Raw genomic sequence first — 21,836 nt, 5'->3', positions numbered from 1 at the left:
AAGAGACACATTTCAAGCAAATTTTGTAAAGACAAAAATTGATTGGAAGTAAAGGGAGGGAAAGAAATGTACCATGCAAACACTAAGCATAAGAAAACTGCTATGGTTATACTTACATCAAACAAGGTAGTCTTCAAGATGAAGAGCATTACCATAGATTAATAATGGTATTTTATAATGATAAAAAGGCAGTATAATCAAGTATATAGATAACAATACTAAATACAAAGCACCCAGATACATCAACTAAAGACAACTATAGGCAAATCGGCAATCATAGTTGGAGACTTTAACACTTCTTTCTTAGAGATAGATAATATAAGTAGACAAAAACATTTTAGCACTACCAACCAATACACCTACTTGACACTTATAGACTACCTCACCAAACAAAAACAGAACAAACATTCTTCTCTAGTGCACATAGAGCATTCACCATGATATACCCTATAAATAAGAAGGCCATAAAATAAATCTAAATAAATGTCAAAAGATTGAGATTATACAGAGTATGCTCTTTGGCCACAATAATATTAAATTAGAAATTGATAGAAATAATACTGAAACAATCCCAAATATTTCAAAATTAAGCAACATACATTTAAAAAACAGATAGATCAAAGAAAAGTAATACAGAACATTAGAAAATATTTTGAACTGCATGATAATGAAACGCAACGTATCAAAATTTGTGGAATACAGCTAACATAGTCCTTAAAAGAAACACAGATTTAAATGCCAATATAAGAAAAATATTGGTGGAGTGGCTGGCCTGGTGGCATAGTGGTTAAGTTCATGTGCTCCACTTTGGCGGCCCAAGGTTCACAGGTTTGGATCCCAGACCCAGACCTGCATACCACTTACCAAGTCATGCTGTGTCAGGAATCCCATATATAAAGTAGAGGAGGATGGGCATGGATATTAGTCCATGGACAATCTTCCTCAGCAAAAAGAGGAAGATTCGCAACAGATGTTAGCTCAGGGCTAATCCTCCTCACCAAAAAAAAAAAAAAAAAAATATTGGTGGAATGATGTGAACCCAATGACTTCTCCTGGCATCTTAAAAAGCCAAAAGTAGGAGAGGATATTATATGTAAAATATGTAGAAGAAATAATAAAAATAAGACTGGAAAGGAATAAAATAAAAAATTTAAAAATAGAGAAAATCAACAAAACTAGAAGCTAGTTCCTTAAAAAGATTAATAAATTTGATAAATCTTGAACAGAAGTGACCCAGGAAAAAAATGTGTCAATATCAGAGGTGTAAGAGGACATCACTACAGACCCTGCAAACATTAACATGATAATAAGGCACTATTATTAAATTTAATTAGACAACTCAAACAAAATGGACAAATTTCTTGAAAGACACGAATTACCAAAATTGGCTCAAGAAGAAATAAAAATCTAAATAACCCTACATCCTTAAAAGATATTAAATGTATAATCAAACAATTTTCCACAAAGAAAACTTCAGGCCCAGATGGATGCACTGGTGAATGCTACCAAAACTTAAGGAAGAATTACTATCAATTCTACACAAGCACTTTCAGAAAACTGAGGAGGAGGGAACACATCCTAATTCATTAATAAGACCACTATAACGTTTACTAAAGTATTCTACAAGAAAACCACTAGAACATATAAGTGATTTTAGCAATGGATCAACATACAGAGTCAATATATGAAATCAATTGTATTTCTCCATACCAGTAGTGAGTATTTAGAAAATGGAATTTTAAAAAATACTATTTATAGGGGCCAGCTCAGTGGTGTAGTGGTTAAGTTCATGCACTCTGCTTCGGCAGCCCAGGTTCAGATCCTGGGCCTAGACCTACACACCGCTCATCAAGCCGTGCTGTGGCAGGTGTCCCACATATAAAGTAGAGGAAGATGGGCACAGATGTTAGCCCAGGGCCGATCTTCCTCAGCAAAAAGAGGAGGATTGGCAATGGATGTTAGCTCGGGCTAATCTTCCTCACCAAAAAAAAATAATAATAATAAAAATATTATTTATAAAGCATCAAAAAATCAGATACTTAAAGGATTAATTTAATGAAAGATGTGCAAGACTTTAACACTGAAAACTATAAAACATTGCTGAAAGAAATTTTTAAAAACCTAAATAAATGGAGAGATATACCATTTTCATTGATTGAAAACTCAATATTTTAAGATATTCATTCTCCCTAAACTGATAAGAGATATAAAATTCCAACAGGCTTTATTCTAGAGATTAGTGAGATGATTTTAAAATTTATTTGGAAAAGCAAAGGACCAAGAATAGCCAAAATAAAAATATTGAAAAAGAAAAACAAACTTAGAGGACTTAATCTTACCTATCTTTAAGTCTTTCTCTAAATTTACATTAATCAAGAAAATGTAGTGTTGGCAAAAGACTAGAAAAATATATCAAAGGAGCAGAATAGAGAGTCCAGAAATAGACCCACATATACACAGTCAGATTATTTTCAACAAGGGCATCAACCCAATTAAATAATCAAAGGAGAATCTCTTTAACAAATGGGGCTGGAATGATTGGATATCCATATAGAAAGGAAAGAACCTTAATCCCAACCTCACATCATATTTAAAAACCAATTTAAAATGGATCATAGATCTAAACATGGAAGCTAAAACAATAGAAGAAAACATAGTATAAAATCTTCACAATCTTGGGATGCACAAAGATTTCTTACAGAGGATACAAAAAGCACAAACCATAAAAGAAAAAAATGATATATTGGATTAATCAAAATTTAAAACTTCTACTCATCAAAACACACTGCCAATAAATAGATAGGCAAGCCAAACATTGAGACAAAATACACACACATATTTGACAAAGGGCTTATATACAGAATTCATAAAAGTCTCCTGCAATTCAATCATGAAAAGACATACAGCCAATTAAATAATGATAAAAATACTTGAACAGCCACAACATGAAAAAAAATACATAAGTGGTCAACAAGAAATGAAAAAGCGGTCAAAATTATTAGTCACCATTGAAATGCAAATTAAAAGCACAATGAATACAAACACCAATGAACGGTGAAAATGCAAAAGATTGCCAAAGCCAACTCCTGGGAGGATGTGGAACAACCATGACTCTCATACATCTCTGGTGGGGATGTAAAACGGTATAAACACTTTGAAAAACAGGAAATTTTAAGAAGTTAAACATATATCTCCCCTATTACCCAGCAATTCCACTCCTAGGTATTTATCCAAGAATATGTTCACAAAAAGCCTTGTATATGAATATAAATACAATTTTATTCATGATAACTAAAATTGGGAAGCAATTCAAATGTGCATCAAGGGGAAAATAGATAAGCAAACTATGGTATACTCATGTAATGGAATATTACTCAGCAGTAAAAAGGAAAAACTAATACACATAACAACACGAATGAATCCCAAAAGATATTATGCCAAGCAAAAAAAGCCAAACACAAAAAGTACATATTTCAGGGGCAGGGGGGATTGATTGAAAAGGGACACAGGGAAATTTCTGTGATGATGGATATATCTGTCTTTAAATGCATTCAGCAAAACTGATAATAATAGAACACTGAAGGTCTGAGCATTTCATATTATGTATATTATACTTAATTTTAAAAAGCAAAAGTGTAGGGCCGGCCCCATGGTGTAGCAGTTAAGTGCGCGCGCTCTGCTGCTGGCGGCCCAGGTTGTCAGGCCACGCTGTGGCAGCGTCCCACATAACGTGGAGGAAGATGGGCACGGATGTTAGCCCAGGGCCAGTCTTCCTCAGCAAAAAGAGGAGGATCAGCATGGATGTTAGCTTAGGGCTGATCTTCCTCACAAAAAAAAAAAAGCAAAAGTGGAAAACAAAGCATAGGAAAAAATACTAGAAAAAAAAAATACCTGACAATGCTAATATGGAAGATGTGGAGATGCCAACAAGAGAAGGACAGGGGGCTTAGTTTGAGGATATGTCCTCAAAGGATCAAGGAGGATCAAGAGGATCAAGAAGAAAAATCATGTGTTCCTTTCCTCTCCAGTTTTCATGTCTGACATATAAGATGGTTTCTGTCTTAACTTTATAATATACATTCTACTTTGTTAGGAAGAAGAAAAACCCATCCATTTCCCGGGCTCTCGAGGAGCATCCTCCTCAGCATCTCCACTGCACTCTCTAGACCCCATCATAGTATTTACCACAGTCTTCTGTATTTTATTGTTTACAAACTGTCTTTCCCCACAAGCACAACGCCTGCGACAGTGGATAATTAGTAAATGTGCATTGAAAGAATGAATTCTCATGCATTATCATTTACAACCAAGGGGCAAGTCATTCTCTTATTCTCAATCAATTGCCTTTGAGGGATATTACTTACCCCTGCCCCCGAAGAACAGCTGTGTACAGGTGAATACATTCACTGTCTTGAACCAACCAATACAGGAGCCCATCACTGAGGTCTAAAGTTAGAGCAATTACCTAAATAGAAAATAAGGCAAGAAAATGTATCACACATGTTTGAAGAATACCTTTGTGAATAAGTCACACTTAAGCTATAGATTTCTTTTTAACATCCTCTTTGGAATAATAAATTCAGAGATTTTTGCCTTTCACTGAATATAAAAATTATGTGAGGCGCCAGCCAGGTGGCGCAGCGGTTAAGTGTGTGCGCTCCGCTGCGGCAGCCCAGGGTTCGCAGGTTTGGATCCCGGGGCAACCCGACGCACCACTTGTCAAGCCATGCTGTGGCGGCATCCCATATAAAGTAGAGGAAGATGGGTACGGATGTTAGCCCAGGGCTAGTCTTCCTCAGCAAAAAGAGGAGGATCGGCATCGGATGTTAGCTCAAGGCTGATCTTCCTCACAAAAAAAAAAAAAAAATTTATGTGAATATATCTGTATAATTTGGATATAAGCACTGGTTTCCTAAAAATCCCCAAACAGCAGGAACGATCTATTATTTACTTTTATATTCTTAGCTCTGGTGGTTTTTAAAGTATGATTCTCAGACCAGCATCAACTGGGAATTTGTTACCAATATAAATTCTCAACCATGCTCCAGGTCCTACTAAATCAGGAACTTTGAGCCACTGTGTCAAGCTTTGCTTAAAGCTAGCTATTAACTCTAGACTCTTCAGCCACATAAGTCAATGAATTGAGTTGTTTAAATCAGTTGTTCTCAAACATTGCTGCAATTAGAATCAGCTGTGGAGTTTTTAAAAAAAATCTCAATTCCCAGGTTGCAGCCTATTAAATTATGATCTCCAGGGATGGAACCCAGTCTCCAGTATGTTTTCAAACTCCCCAGATAATTCCAGTGTGCCACCAAGTTTGAGAACCAATGGTTTAAACTATTTTGAATTATATTTTCTGTTAATTACTACCAAAAACATCCTGATATATTTAAAAAATATAATACACATAGGGATAAAAACACTGTGTTATAATTGGATATGTGTTATAATTGGATAGAGACATGTGTATATAAGGTCCTATTTCCAGCTGACATCTGAAAACCACTTCTTACTACTCTTTGTCTTTTTATTACAGTCCATATCTTAATTTTACGTGCAGTTGTCTAGGTGGGGACTGAGGGACGACTGCTTCTCCTATGAAATAGAGTGCATGAGACAGAAGTTACAATCCAAGGGATCTTTTTTGCTTTCTTTGGCTTTGTAGGTATTTTTCAAGTAAGCTAAGATTGTCGGGAGTCTGCCCACAGGGTAGTGGAGTCTGTCAATAGCAGATCTAGAGGCTGAGAGGCATCAGATAGCATTCAAGTTGATGACTACATCTTTACAAGATACAGCAGCATATGAACAAAATGATGAGCCAGTGAAAAATGTACAAAGAATACAATAAGGTATCCAAGAACTAAAAATATTTGCTGATGGGTTACCCAAAGCCTACTACAAAGAAATGATCTTGGGGCACAGGACTGCACGAACCTTCAGTTGCTATACAAATCATGCCGTCTTCAAGAAAACTCAACCTACCCCTTTCCCAAAAGATAATTCTAGCAATTCCAAGCCTTTTGGAAATTGAATCATATCCTTGCCTCAGGCTAAAAGAAATATATTAATTATTTTTTCAGTTAAAGTGAAATCAAGTTAATCTTGTTTGGTTATCTATAATGAAATGCACTAGAGTTTTCTAAATTACAGAGTAACTCTCTCTCTTAAAAAAAGGGGATTCTAAAACTCCCTTTGCTGGAATACAACTATTCAAACTTCAAGTAAAATTCAGGTGTTGGGTCATTATTCCATTCCTTTGCATCAGTCATTTGAGCCCAAATTTAAACAGTCAGAGGGTGTTCCATAAATCTTTGGTAGCCAATATTGTGCCTAATAACACCCATACCTTGGAAATAATCTCTTTGGTCTAAACTAAAACCTTGAAGATTAGTCTTGTGGTAAAATGTACTATATACTATGAGACTGACCCATCAGATGTTGCAAAAAATATCTTTTCACTTGAGACGAGTATCTCACTTCATTCTCTCTTTTCATCACACAAATGCCATAAGTCTTTCTACAAATAATTGGCTGCCTGTAGTTTATTATACCTGCTGATTACTAAGTATCTTATGACTTCATGATAAGTCTGTGAGTGACGTACAAAGGAATGACAGTGAGATGGAGAGCTTCACTCAGTGCAAAACGTGTTACATTCAAAACACCCACTAGCATTAATGGAGGCAGATGGATAAGACATCAACCCACAGAACTGGAACACAAATTTGCACAAGCAGCAACACCACTTGCCAGCCTGTGAGAGGATTTGGAGTGGGAATTTAAGGAAAAGTGTATTTCCCCACATATGCTGAGAAATCTAATGACTTCACTCATTTATGGAAAAGTCCCCAGGGTCACTCCAGAACTCTCTTGAGTGGAAATATCTCAAACCACCAGATCAGGGCAGTGGGGAGATTACTGACAAAGCCTTAGGGATGGAAGTTACTCCTGAGATAATATTATCTTTAATATACTTTTACCAAAATGAAAGTGCTTTCCCCTAACATTTATATTTGAGACATAAAAAATATACTTTCTTTATATTCAGACTCAAGTGGCTCCAAAATAGAATCAGGGATTTTCATTACTTGACAGGAATGATTAATTTCTGAATATGGTATGCAAATTTCTACTGCTTTTAAATATCTGTGTTATAATCAGTACATGCAAATCAGGTCTCTTTAAATATGTTAGGAATTATTACCCATATATCCTATGGAATTCAGCATCAAGTGACTCAACAATTTGTTTATAAATGGTCTGGTATACCTGTATTATGTATATTTTATCTCAATCAACAGAAAAAAAAAGACTAAAAAAATTAAGAAAAAATTAAGGAATATCCTAGGTAGAAATAGTATGAATGATTTATTTCTTCTTCATATTTTTCTATAATTTCTAAATTTCCTACAGTAAACATATATTACTATTATGATCAGAAAAAACAAAATTCAGAAATTTAGATGGACAACTAGAGTATAGCTAAACAGGATCAAGAAAAATAAATATTATTTCTAGAAGTTGAGGAAGTAACAACATTTGTTTTAGAAACATTCCTGGGGCCGGCCCAGTGGCACAAGTGGTTAAGTGCGCGTGCTGTCCTGCGGCGGCCCGGGATTTGCCAGTTCGGATCCCGGGCGCACATCGACGGACCGCTTGTCGAGCCATGCTGTGGCGGCGTCCCATATAAAGTAGAGGAAGATGGGTATGGATGTTAGCCCAGGGCCAGTCTTCCTCAGCCAAAAGAGGAGGATTGGCAGATGTTAGCTCAGGGCCAATCCTACTCACAAAAAAAAACCAAAAAACAAAAAAAAAAATTCCTATATCAGATATGTTTTTCAGATTGAATTACAATAATAAGAGCTTAATTAATGTGCAGTTACCATGTGCCTGGAACCATTCTCAGTACTTCCCATAAAGTATCTTATTTAATCTTCACACAACCCTAAGAGGTGGGACAATTGTTCATATTCCTATTTTTCAGATAAGGAAACCTAGACAAAGAAGTCAAAGAACTTGCCTAGGGGGTCACACAGCTTTTAGAGCAGTCAGTACCTAAAACTGATTGAAAATAAGAAAATACCTAATCACCACTCAAAAGAAGCTCTAAAATATCCAATAGAATTCCTGCAGAATATAAATACAGTCAGAAATTAAGATCTTTTGAGTGTAAGTCCATTCAAGATAAAGCAAACTCTAAAAATCTCCATACTATATTTTCATTTAATCAATTATGACAATCAAATAAGACTTAGATAAATTTTGGTTATACTAAGATCTTACTGCAACAGTATTTCCTTTCAGAGTATACCTTAACTACTCACAATAAGCAGAAATGGTATTATCATAACTATACAATAACACTATTTAGTATTATTAAATGATCAGATCTTATTTTTAATTTGTCACCTTTTTCCCAGAAAACCAAGGCTGTGCCTGTAGTACAAGCAAACTTTCCCCATTTAGCCTGGTGCTCTCAACTGAGTATAGTGTGGTCCAGTAGAGATATCCACCAACTGAATCCACCACCATGTCATTCACCAACAACTTCACATGAGTCACGATGTCTGTGTGTCCTGTCAACACAGACTGCCTTTGTATCTACAAAACATAGTCATACAGTCAGTTAATGATTTTCAAATGACATCATTATTCCTGAATAGTCTATTGCAATCATTAGTAAATTGCTGCATTCATCCATTCATCCGTTCAACCACAAATATTTATTGGCACCATGTGCTGGGTAGTGTGCTAAGCCTTGGAAACATAGCAAACAGTCATGGTACCTGCCCTCATGGAGCTTATCTCTTTTCATGTCTCTAAAGAGAAGGGAGCTAAATTTATTTTCAGTTAATATACTTGCTCTTCCTAATAACGCATCCAGACAGTAGAAACACTGCTGAGTAAGAATGTATTTGATTGGACTCCCAAGGAAGATGTATATACCCTGATCAATGATGACACCTCTCCTTGCTCCTCTATCAGTATATTTCCCTAATATTAATTATTGCCATTATTGAGTACCTGTTATGTGCCAGACACTGTATTTTTTTTCCTTAAAATATTAGCTCTTGAAACCCACATATTAAGCCTATAAAGGACCTCTATTCCCTACTTTTTCACAAGTAAACTGGGTTCAAAGAAGTTAAGCAATTTTTTCCTGGAGTTAAACAGAGCAAATATAAGAGACAGAGCAAATATTTGAAACCAGTTTTATATCCACTCTTCCACTTCCTCCTTCAAAACTATTTTCAAACTAACCCATTTTAGGGAACATTCTCTGATTAATCCCCTTCAACTACATTCTGCCTACATGTCATTGGCACTTATGAATTCAGACTATACCATAGTGCTTTGCCTCTAAATGCATTGCTTTGTATGCTTCTTCTGTTATTTCATGTATGTATTTTTATCTCATCAAAAGAGCAGGGGCAAGTTGTGACGGTTGCACAACACTGAACATACTAAAAACCACTGCATTTTACACAATAAAAGGGTGAATTTTATGTTATGTGAACTATATCTCAATAAAGCTGATTTTTTTAAAAAAAGAGCAGGGACATGTCTACTATTTACTTTACGTTCCCTACTATGTTTATTCTCAAGGCTCTAAACACATTGGTAACAGATAAATAATTGTTGAATGAATAAATGAATGTACAACAAGCACCCTCTTGATTAGAAAATGATTTTAGTACCATATTTCTTGATCTGTCAGACCAGGGTTCTCATCATTAACCATCCTTCTCTTCAAAGTGTACCACTACATAGATAAACAGGATATCTTCATTTTGCCTCCAGGTCCACTTTCCACCCTATTCTGTGCCCCCGGAGGCTGACGTCTACGGATTGCATCAACTGAGCTCCCTTGTTCTCTGCCTTCCAGTGAGGTTCAGCCAGTGGACGCCCTGGCAGAAGATCGGAGGCCAGAAGGAAAGAGGGATTGGGGTACTTATTCCCCAAGATTGCTCTGTGCCAGACCGTATGTTTTGACAGTAGCTAAGTTTCATGTCAGCAACTGTCCTAAAGCTACAGCCCTGACTAGGTCCTTCCCTTTCTTGCCCCTTTACGCCTGGAGGTCGTAATATCTTCCCACACTTGCTAGCCCAGGGCATGCTTCACCATCCTTTGCTCATTTTCCTTAGCCCTGTCTACACCTTTGAAAATAATCCCTGCACTTAGTTTCTTTTAATCAGGCCTTTGGAGTGTGCCATCCTCCTCCAGGACACTGACTCATCACTGGTGAACAATTTAATATATTTATTTTAAGATATTATTGAAAATATATAATTAGTATATCAAATAGTGATACAAAATTTCCTTTACACATAAATGCATTTTAACAAAAGAGTGAGTAGGTTTAGAGACAAATAGCAAATAAAATATAGCATGGGTGGTACACAAGTATGACAAAAATCATGGACATGACATTCAAGTCACTGAAGTGGGTTGGCATTGTTCTAGAACATCCAGAATGCCAGGTTTTAACTTACCACATACGTCTTTCCAGCCCAGTAGAGAAAGTGACCCAGCCACTCAAAAGCTAAAGCCCCTGCTCCCGCAATGTTGGGAAGGTGGTAATTCTCTGAGACATCTGTCCCATTCAGCAGCCACACGTAAACGTCGCCTTTGATGTCGCTGTAGTAGAGGCTGTTGTTATACCAGTCCATGTCTCAAAACAAAGGGAATTGGTAGCAGTTATTTTTTCATGGATGCCATAAACATGGCGAGTCGACACATCACACATGCGCCTCAATGTAATTTTAAAGCATATACTAACATAGATATTCACTAGAACTTCAGCGACCTGACAGGAATATTTCAATAATGCTACCCCAAAGTCTTAACCCCTGGAACTAGAGAGGGGAGCTAATATTCATTGCCCATCTCTTCTTTGCCAAACATTGTCCTGGGCACTTTTACATATCTCACTTAACTCTTAAAACAAAGCTACGAAGTAGGAATTATACCCATTTTTGACACGGCAAACTGGAGACTCAGTGAGATTATTCTGCCCAAGGTCTCACAGACGAAAAGAGGGAGAGCCCTGATTCAAGGCAACTCCAAAGCATCATTCTTTCCATTAGTACCACGCTACCTCCTAAGTCCAACTCCTGTGTTGGTCAGAAATGCTGTTGTACTTTTAATGGCCAAGCAAATAGGTCAAATAATTAGATGAATATAGAAGATGCCATCTTCAGGCAAGATCACCATTATACCATCCTAGAATGAAGACTTTTCTTCATTCTAATGACTTCCAGGCAAAATTACCCATTCACTGCTTAATAATCCTCGTTGTCACAAAATTCTTTCTTACACTTTATTTAGAACTTCATGCAGCCATTCTGTGCTCCTGTCCCATAGCAAACTTATAATAAATTACTTAAGTATAGCTGTCTTAGTGGAACAGATAAGCTGTTACTGTGAGACAACATTGATGGATTGAAATACATGAGAAACATATGAAAGCCTTCCTGAAATGGGCATAAATCAATAAATAACCTCACAGTGTGTGAAATAATAAATAGCTTTCCTACTCGAGAACAGACATTTTCTTAATAGTATCATGGGCAATATAGTTCAGTCAATATTTTTTCCTTTCACTATTGATCTAATACCAAAACACTCAATTTTTTTGATTTATTGACTAGCTTAGGAAGTCTTATGAGTAGAAACCTGCCATCCAAGTGTACAAAGACTTGGCGTTTACCTGACACATTTCCGATATCAGAGGATAAGAATTCTCCTGGGCCAAAGCTATTTAATGGTTTGCTCCAAAGCCCATCTTCTTTCACAGCCATGATAAATGGTGGTTCTGTAGCTGTTTGGGAAAACAGAAATTGAAGGAAATATCACAAAAAGCATATTTTTTTAGGTTCACATCTTATACTCTAAGATTTCCTTTATAAAGTAAAAGAATATCAAAATCTGGAAAAAAAAACATGGAAGGATATGAGTAATTGTATCTGCTTAATGGACTTATCTATCTTATTAAACATACTTTCTGATTTTTATGTAAATATTCAAATTGTATGTGAAGAGAAACGTGTGGTGATGTGACCACATGGTTACGACAGAATTTTTTTTTTTTTTCCGCTTTGGCTATTTGTTGCCATGATCCCATTCAGAGCACCCAGAAGCAATTGTGATAACAACAGCAGTATAAACAGTACCATTATCTTCTCATTTCTTTTCAGCCAAGAGGATGGAACTCAGCATAATTCACAGCCCCTCAACTTCTCTCACCACAACCTTCAGAGTTCATTATTATTATGGCTTAATAAACCATGAGAAAGAAGAAAGCCATGAAGAAGAAGAAAATTATATTGTTTCCTCAAAAATATCTTGGAAAGTTTAAAACAGCAGGTTAGAAACTTAAATTAAATATCACACAGTGCTCTCTGTTTGCTATACTAATCTCAGATAATAAACACATACTCAAGAGGTCAAGGAACCCTCATTCCAATTTCTTTACCAATTGGAGGTGAGGAATTTCAAAGGACACAGGGAGTAAGACTTTTCAGTCAGAATCACTCCCTAAATCAAGAACAGTTTCTCACCTGGCACCAGGGTAGTACCCACCGAGGGCTCTGACCAAGGGCCTGGCCCCTTGGGAGAACTTGCTCTCACAGAAACCTTGTATTTCGTAGCACTCTGCAGCTCAGGTACATTAAGCATGGTCCCACTGATGTTAGAGAAAACATGAGTGATTTCAGGAAAGTCTTGGGTTGACATTTTCACCTCATATGTCCAGTTCTGCCAAGCGGAAGGGCCTAATCAGAAGAGTTAAACAATATCACTGCCCAGGATGACATCAGAAAGGGCAAACAGGATTGTCAGTAAATTTGTCTACAGCCTCACCTTGAATAGGAAGGTAATTGGGCAATAATACCTGTCACCTCACTAATCATCAAGGTTAATTTGATGATATGACTAGGACAGTGCCCATTCCACCCAGGCCACTCACTTTGCCCCATCGAAGGAACCGTCATTCCCAACAAATTAGAGGATACAGTTCCTCAGTCAAAGGTGCATGATTGGCTGCGTGGAATTGTCAAGGATGCTCTATTACACCACCAGGTGTAACCATACTCCTAATAAAGAAATGCTTAGTGATGAATCTCTAACATAATTCCCAGTGTTTGTATAGCACCTTCCTCCTAGAAGCCTAAACAATACAAAAAAATATTGCGTGTTCATTTTCAGGCATCTTTGAGATATACAGCAAACAGGCATAACTAACTTAGTCTTAAAGTAAAAAATAGCCCATGTTTGCTAAATAATCTGGGGGACCAGGAATTGGCAAACTAGAGCCCACAGGCCAAATCTGGCCCACTTTCTGTTTTTATAAATAAAGTTGTACCAGAACACAGCCATAGTTACTCATTTACATATTATCTATGGCTGTTTACACACTACAATAGCAGAGCGAGTAGCTATGAGAGAGACCACATGACACACAAAGCTGAAAATATTTACTATCTGGTCCTTCCTTTTCAGAAAAAGTTTGCCTACTTCTGTGCTGGATACTGTTCTAAGTGTTCAACTTATGCATCTTAATTTAATCTGTATGACAATCCCATAGAAAGATGTAATTAACATTCTCATTTTCCAGTAGTGGAAAACAATGCATGAAGGGGTTAAGTAACTTGCCCAAGGTCATTCTGCTAATAAAAGGCAAGACTAGTCTTTGAATCCATGCAGGCTGGCTCCAGAGCCCACCTGCTGGCCCAGCACACATGCTGCCTCTCCAGAGATGGCAGTTCAAGCTCAGAGAAGTTTCGAGAGTTGCTCAAATTCATGCAAGATCTCCATGGGTACAAAATCTCAACCCCAACGCTCTATCCGCCTGGCTAATATATTCGCTCAGACTGGAATACCAGTGGCTGGATCCTAGTAGACACTGAACAAACGTTCAAAACATTCTATTGGGATATAGGTGGGAAATATAGAGATCCTCTTAACGCAAAACTAATAAATGCAGAGCAAAGGTATAAACACTTTTTTTTGGAGCTAAGTACTCCTGGTTGATGACTGAATAATCACATATGGGCTCTCAAAATTAAGTCACATCAAGAAGTTAAAGCTTTCCTCTCCTTCCAGAGGGGCCAGTGACCACGCTGGGGAGAGGGCACTCACTGGCTCCTATGGCGAGGGCAGGAGGCTTCCACTGAACAAGGGCCTGGTGGGAGCCAAACAGCACCGAGAGCTGCTGTGGGCGGCCCGGCAGGGGGTGCAGCTGAGTGTACGAGCCAGAGATGACCAAGTTACCGAACCCAAACTCTTCTATGTGACTCAGGTCACATCCCACGATGAACTCATTAAAAGACAAAAAGTCCTGTTGGAAAACGGTCTTGCCATCTGTGACAAGGAAGTCATTGTTTTCACAAGCAAAGCTCTTCACATCAGCAAAGGGGACATGAGGGAGGACAAGATGGGAAGCAGAGCCATCCAGAAATGTTGACATGAAGCCCTGGGCGGTGTCATTGAAGTAAATAATTCGCTTGGACTGTGGCTTTACTGCAAAGTCCTTTAATGTGCAACTCTCCACAATACGCATGGCTTCCGAGTTGTGACCAGATGGCATTGGAAGATCTGCTCTATAAATGCCATCTCTCAGGAGATAAAAGACATACCTGACAGAGGAAAAAAAAGAAGCCTGATGTGACTCAATTCGAGGGTGGATGACTAACCTCCTCAGCCCACGGCTGTATCCCGTTGTGCAATCAGAACCATATGTCTCCAGAGTCAATAAGTACAGGGTTTCCCAAGGTGCAAAGGGTAAAGGTATTTACTAAGGACATGTTCTTCTCATTTAAGGTAGAACTTGGAACATCGGAAAATTTCAGCCTCATTTATAATGTTTAGTCTTCTAATTATTATACGTGACTTTTTAAGGAATCACCAAGTTTAAGAACAGAAAGGGTCTTTAAAGATATTCTAATGATGTCTACTCTTAAAAGAAAGCATATTATATAAACATTACATGGCTGAACATGTTATTTATTACAAAACACTTTTCTCCAAAATACACAAATTCTTAAGTCTAATTCTGCTAATAAATTTTCCCTTGTGTTGTGAATGATACAATGGAAGAAGGCAAAAACATTTAAACCGTTTCTTTTTTAAACTGCACCGTTATTATTTTGCTATAAACATCTAGTAAAACTGCTTTGCATTTTTAGTAGACTGAGCTTTTTTCAAATAGTATTTACAATTGAGTGAGGCAATACCATTTCACAAATCATGAAGAAATACCCCACAAGTGAGCAAAACAGCTGGGAAGGACCACCCAGCAATCAGGCGAAAGAAGCCAATGAAGAATTTTGAAAAAATATCTAATTTGAAGCCCAATATCACGGTAATGATGCAGGTGAATTTTTAATAATGAGAAAGAAAACACCGCCAAAATATTTCATTGATAAATCAAATCTGTAAACAGAATTTTAACTAAAACATAAAACTATTAATTTGGATGTAGCTAATTTAGAATTCATGATCATGGAGACAGATGCTAACAAAAGTACACTTTTGCTTAGTAAATCTTTCTCATCACAACCCCATGAATTGGCAGGATTCTAATCTTTCCTCGCAACTGTCAAATCATTTTCCTTGTCCTATTCACTCCAGCTCTTGTTCTCCTTGATGACTGTTCCAAATCCTTATCAATATGCTCAAGACTTCTGTGCTAGAATAATATCCTGATGTATAAACACCATGTTGAGATATGAAACTATGTTCTTTTTCTTAAGGAAAGGTTGTGGAAGGCAGAAAGAAGAAATAACTTTAAAAAAAAATAGCAGAAATAACTTGGCTTTTAACTTTCTCCTTTTCTTTCCCAAATTCAAAATAATTAAGGGAATTTGGAGGAATTTCAGAGTAAATAAAAGGAAAAAGTTCTGGGGTGAAGATTACAATCCTTATACTGAAGCAGAGGGTAGTGCACGTCTTCAACCCTCATCACCACTTTGGAGGGGAAAGAAAAAGAGAAGAAAGCTAAAGAGAGCATGGGTGTGGGGGGAAAAGGATGGAGGTGAGAGGAGGAAGAAGCAGGAGTTGGGGGAGAAGGGGTAGAGGTTTATAATAAGTACAGACTCAATGAGTGAATAATTCAATGGTGCAAAATAACAGCATAAAGGAAACCATTTTTAATGTCAGGAGAATACACTACTTCACACATCTGGAATTCTTTAGGAATACTACATACAAAATGTTGCTAAAAATTATCTGATTGTCATTGTATAGGGAGATGATTAGATGACAGGCCCTGGAGTAGAAAGTCAAATACTGGTTCCATCAAGAAATAGCTGCGTGATCTTGGGCAGTTACTAAATCAAACTTTGCTTCAATTTCCTCATCTATAAAATCAGGATAATGAAAGTATCTGCTTTACAGAGTTGAACAAGGATTAAATGAATTACTGGAAGTAATGCACTTAGAAGCGTATATTAAGTGCCCAATAACTATTAATTATCATTATCATTTCTAGTCACATTTCAAAATCTAAGCACAAATCAATTTTATCGTCACAGAAAAAAGAGCCACCGAAGACCTCAATGAGACGCACTTTGAGTAACTGATTTAGTGGGTGAAGTTCATTATCTTCAGAATGAGTCATTTTGTGTAATTACCAGCAACAAAATTACATTCCATGGGATATTTAGACTTTTATAAATGAGGAAAATAAGATCCAGAGAGTCCAAAGGACTTGCTCTACATCACAGGGTTTTTAAAAAAATATTCTATAATTCAGTAATTCCTTCAAACCTAAGATGGTAAAATAAATATCTAGTAAATTATGAATGAATATGAATAGAAAAGCTTGATTTTAAATCAATAATGAGCAATCGTTTTTCAAGAAGATCAATCCGTGAAAAATAAAAAGGGTTATGGACTATATTTTTTTCATTAAAAACAAAAACAACTTGGGGCTGGCCCCATGGCTTAGTGGTTAAATGTGTGCGCTCCGCTGCTGGCAGCCCGGGTTCAGATCCCGGGCGCGCACTGACGCACCGTTACTGCAGCCATGCTGAGGCCACGTCCCACATACAGCAACTAGAAGGATGTGCAGCTATGACATACAACTATCTACTGGGGCTTTGGGGGAAAATAAATAAATAAATAAAATTATAAAAAAAAAACTTTATTCCTATAGTAAAGAAAAAAGTCTAATCTTACAAACTTTGGCCTTGCTTATTAGTTACTAACCTGTAATTATCTGGTCATATTTAATAAATCGTAACTCTGAAATAACTTTCTATGTTTTCATCCTTCTCTTTTATGTGCATTTGGAGATCACAAAACACTTTCACGGTGAATACCTCATTTCATCTTCAAAATAACCCAATTGGGTATTATTGTCTTCCCCATATAGATGGATGAAATAAATGATGTTACTTGCTCCAGGTCCTACTGCAATTTAGCAGCACAACTAAGCTAAAACGTGTCCATTTCATTTGTGGCAAGGGGAAAAATAGTTATTTGTAAAGGAAAATTTTTACTTGTTATTAACCATCAATTCCTGTCTCCTAGGTGGTTGCTAGCAGTGTTCTCGCTAAACCAGCCTCTTGATAGTTGTGAGAACCAGACCAGAGAAATGAACTGCTGCTGAATTGCTCAGTAAAAGAAACCATGTGATGAAAGGAGAAAACAGAGGCTGGAGGGCTTCTCACAGGGAACATTGAGGGGGCAAGGAGACCCGGAGTCGTGCCCTAAAATGGTGACAAATCCAGGGCTAGAATCCAGGCCCCTGGGTCCTAGACAAGAGGTCTTTCAAGTATACCCATATTTCACTGTGAAGGAGAGAAGAAAAACTACTTAAGTAGAGAAGTTGTTAGATGTTAACTTTGAAAGAAAGTTGGATCAAGTTTGAAAGATATTTCCTCTTGGCTCCATAAAATGAAAACTTTGCCTGGTTTTAATTAAATTTGAAATAAGATACATAGATTGGCTCATCTGGTACTATAATGTTTCATTAGCAAGCAAGTTTCCCAAAGGTTCTTGCCAATGGAATAGAATTCATATTTAAAAGGCCAACACTTACCCATTGTAGGAATCAACCACAATTTTTTGAGGTGCCATAATTGAGGGAGGAGTAATTTCCTCAATGTTTGAGCAGTTCTCTAAATCACAGACACATACCTAGAGGATCAAAAATACATCAGTAGGATTAGTGTCTGTCTATATTCAATTTGGCCAACAAGTATTTCTTGAGCATCTGTTCTGGGCTTAGAATTATGCTAGTCACTGAGCACTTTTCGAAAACATAACAAAGCCCTTAAAAGTCAGTTTTATAACCTATATCCTAATGAGTTTATATCCTACTAACATCAATGAAATACAAGGACCATTTTCGTGGCTGTGGAGGCACTCAACTATTTTTAATATTTAAGCCAGGTCCAAGCTTATGGGTTTCCAGGCATAGTGATTGCGATAAGACTGTCCCTTTCAAAGAAGGAAATTTGAAACGCATTAAGACTGTGTCTTCTCAGAGATTTCAGTAATACTTTATTTTCAGAGGACCTAGTAAAGTGACCCCTGGTCATGAAATAACTTAAAATACTTGCAGCTGACCTTGATCACGACTGGCAGTCTCACCTATCGATAACACAGCTACCTCCACTATCTTATGGAAGGTGAATTATCATCCGTATGAACTCATGGCTCTGAAAAATCATAGAGATGATTTAATGGTAGATCAGGACTAGCACTAGGTATGGTCTAGACCCTCCTATAGACTAGATCTATGATTCCTTGCTAACCTAGTGTCTAAAACATAGTAAATACTCAATAAGTACTTATGGAATGAAAGAAAGAATTGTGTTTACTTGTAAATATACCAAGATACACATATGAGTATCAATATGTAGTTATTCACTTGAAATTCTCAGACTAACCAGTTCATCTATGATGAAATACATTCTCTGATAAAGCCAATCTACAGAGATGGAAGAAATTAATCCTGAACCTCTGTAAAAAATTCTCAGGTCAGACACATCAGACATGTTGGCAACCTTCTTCACCCATATGCGAGTTCCTTCAGAGAAGTAAACAACTTGCTGGTGGCCATGAACTGATATTCCTAGAAGAGCCATGCAGATATATGTGTGTTATTTTACAACAACCAGACAAAAAACTTACAAGAAGGAGAATTTATTTCTTTAATTTTTAATAAAGAGAGTAAAATGGAAGTCAACCTGGATCTTTCTTTTTACACTAACATTTCTCTCTTTTATACTGACCTGTAATATTATGGCGTGTAGCACCTGACTGAAGGCAATGTGCTTCATCTACTAAATGTTTTAAAGATCTCTTTCTTAGAGAAGTTTTTCTGGATAAAAAGAGCCACTGTTCCTCTTCTTGAACTGAAACAACATGATTTAGAGACAGATAGACCAACCATATGCACATTGACACAAAAAAAGTTCAAGATCACCCTTCAAAGCAAGGGGACTGGCACTTGAAAGAGCCTTGCCAGCTTCTCTCTGAAGGCACTGGGGCATTTCGGCTGCAGCATAAGTGACACTATTCTATGATTGGGGTAAGAAGTAGAGTGTCAATCAAGGAGAATTTATGTGTATGTGCCCCTAATGCCCTCCAAATAACATCACATGGGGTATCACCGTTCTCAACAGCCTTGCTCCAGCAGGAACTCAGCTCATTATCCTCAGCCATGAGAATTTGACTGCATGGTGGGAGTGGTCCAGCCCAGGCCAGAGCGGGTTGTTACAAACACACACGTATAGACAGACATTGGTTGTCTCTGTTTTGTCTTCAATTATCTCTCCCTTTGAGGCAGGAGAAAAGTCCTTAGAGGAATAGAATTTGAGGTCTGCAGAACTCTGCTAGATGTCCTGTTCCATTGGAGACTGATGCCATGTGCATTGATGAACACTTTTAGGGCAATTAATAAATGTTATGCAATAATCACAGTAACAAAAACCTTCAGCCTCCTCTATATAGAACTTGCCCTCTGGATGCTTCTTACATAACAAAAATACCTCTCCTTTCTTAGAGTCTAGTAACAGCCAAAAAAAAAACTAAAAGCTGGTGATAGATAACATTCCATACCCACCGGCATATTGGGGTAAGGGATGTTGAAATCAGCAAATTCTAGTGAAAATAGAAAAGAGAGACCCAGCATTTGGAATATTTGGGTGTTATTCAAAACTCTTTTGCTAGTTTGCCCAAAATATTTCGGGGCTTCTTAGAAAGCGTTTTAATTTATTATTTTGCCCACATAGGCATCAGGCAGTAAGTATTCAATTTCTCAGAGCAATAGTTAAAATGCCAAAGCCAAAAATATGGTACTTACAGAATAACAACAAAAGCAAATTTGGTAGCTTGAATATTCACGATGGTAAAATGTAAATTATTAAGTCCAGATATATTTAAAAACCTTAAGGAGACTGGAAGAAAAAGACATCTGATATGTATTAAATGACGATGCATAATATAAAATGGGGGTTAGGGCAGAAAGGTTATATGGACCCCCTAAGTATGTAAATGCGAGTCATTCTCACTAGTCATTTCTACTGAAATCAAAGATTTGTTTGAGGCCATATTTTTTAAATCCCTAAATTTTTTTATTCTAATTTTCAGAGTCCTAAATTCTGATGTGAAAACCTTCGATCTCACAATTTAACTTCTATTTATCAAATATTGGGATTCACTTAAAATCGAAAACTTATGAAGTACCCAAAAGACAGTGTTCATCTGGGCAAAAAGGTGGGGTCTTGAGGAATACCAGATGACCCAGGACCTCTAAGATCTGAACCCACCCTCGCCACCCCTCAGTTCCCATGAAACAGAAGGGGCATCCTTGGGCCGTACCTGCTGGGGACGAAGTGGTAATACTAGATTCTGCTTCCGGCCCCTCACCAACTTCATTTACTGCTGCAATAAAAAACCTATTCCAAAAACAAATTAGAGAGATGGGTTTCACATGGCATGGTGTGAATATGAGATAAAAATAGAAAGAGCAATAACGTTTCTATTTAAAGGACAATGTGGCAAAGCACGTATCTAGTTACTTGGTGCCAATGCTGAGCACTAAAACGACCATCAATCACATCCTTGTTTGTATTCCCCATAGAACAGTTCAGGGTCACTGAGGTCAAAAACTGAACTCTGCTATCTGCATTACCCCCATTCCTACCCTAATTTAAAGAGGTCTTAGTAAATCCTAGGAAAGCTAGCAATAATAAAATAATCCCCCTAATGGTTAATAAAAAAATACCATTAACAGAATCTCACCTCCTTACTTTTTTCATGTTGGATTAAATGAAGAAATGATATTCATGCTGTTTATGATGTCTTTATTAGCCTATATTTATAAGGATCCTCTGAATATAATAGAAATATTTGAGAATGTTTTTGCTTAGGATGGTGTAATCTAAGAAACATACAAACTTGTGGAAAACCACAATAACTTTAAGCCAACAGCACAAAGTCAGTGGGACTTCTCAAAATACAGTTAAACTATTTTTCAGCCATATTTCTTAAATAATTATCATGCCTGCAGCCACGCTGGTTACACTTCCCTTGCACCACTTAATTCTTACCTGTAGGTGGTATTTGGCAGAGTGGAATAAAACTGGAAACTGGTTCTCTGTGTCCCTGAATCTAATTTTTGATTTTTGCTGATCAGCCTTAAGTTATAACCCAAAATAGGTCCACCTGGGAATTGAGGTGGAGCCCAGCTGACTTCCACAGTGTCAGGACTTGAGGTCTCAATGTTTCTAATGAGAGGAGCAGTTTCAGGAACTGGAAGAGATAATCGAGGCATAGTGAGCAGAAAAACGTACGGGGAAAAATGTAAATAGGACAGGAAAATT

General features: G+C 37.2%; 1 protein-coding gene across 2 annotated transcripts in view; it reads right to left on the bottom strand.

Moving 5' to 3' along the window:
* ROS1 (ROS proto-oncogene 1, receptor tyrosine kinase) overlaps positions 1-21,836 on the bottom strand; it is a 110,822-nt gene that overhangs the window by 63,513 nt on the left and 25,473 nt on the right. For both annotated transcript variants that reach the window (XM_058566836.1, XM_058566837.1), the window contains exons 8-18: positions 21,564-21,765; positions 20,833-20,909; positions 19,242-19,364; positions 18,897-19,081; positions 18,044-18,141; positions 14,140-14,636; positions 12,561-12,773; positions 11,711-11,821; positions 10,494-10,672; positions 8,410-8,601; positions 4,365-4,465 (exon numbers count right to left, since the gene is read on the bottom strand). In XM_058566836.1, coding sequence (XP_058422819.1) covers positions 4,365-4,465; positions 8,410-8,601; positions 10,494-10,672; positions 11,711-11,821; positions 12,561-12,773; positions 14,140-14,636; positions 18,044-18,141; positions 18,897-19,081; positions 19,242-19,364; positions 20,833-20,909; positions 21,564-21,765 — 1,978 coding nt within the window. The remainder of the gene's footprint in view (positions 1-4,364; positions 4,466-8,409; positions 8,602-10,493; positions 10,673-11,710; positions 11,822-12,560; positions 12,774-14,139; positions 14,637-18,043; positions 18,142-18,896; positions 19,082-19,241; positions 19,365-20,832; positions 20,910-21,563; positions 21,766-21,836) is intronic.

The sequence above is a fragment of the Diceros bicornis genome, chromosome 23 (assembly GCF_020826845.1).
Source record: "Diceros bicornis minor isolate mBicDic1 chromosome 23, mDicBic1.mat.cur, whole genome shotgun sequence".
Classification (NCBI taxonomy): domain Eukaryota; kingdom Metazoa; phylum Chordata; class Mammalia; order Perissodactyla; family Rhinocerotidae; genus Diceros; species Diceros bicornis.
The sequence above is the reverse complement of the archived record's forward strand: the minus strand, read 5'-3'. Positions and strand labels throughout refer to the sequence as shown.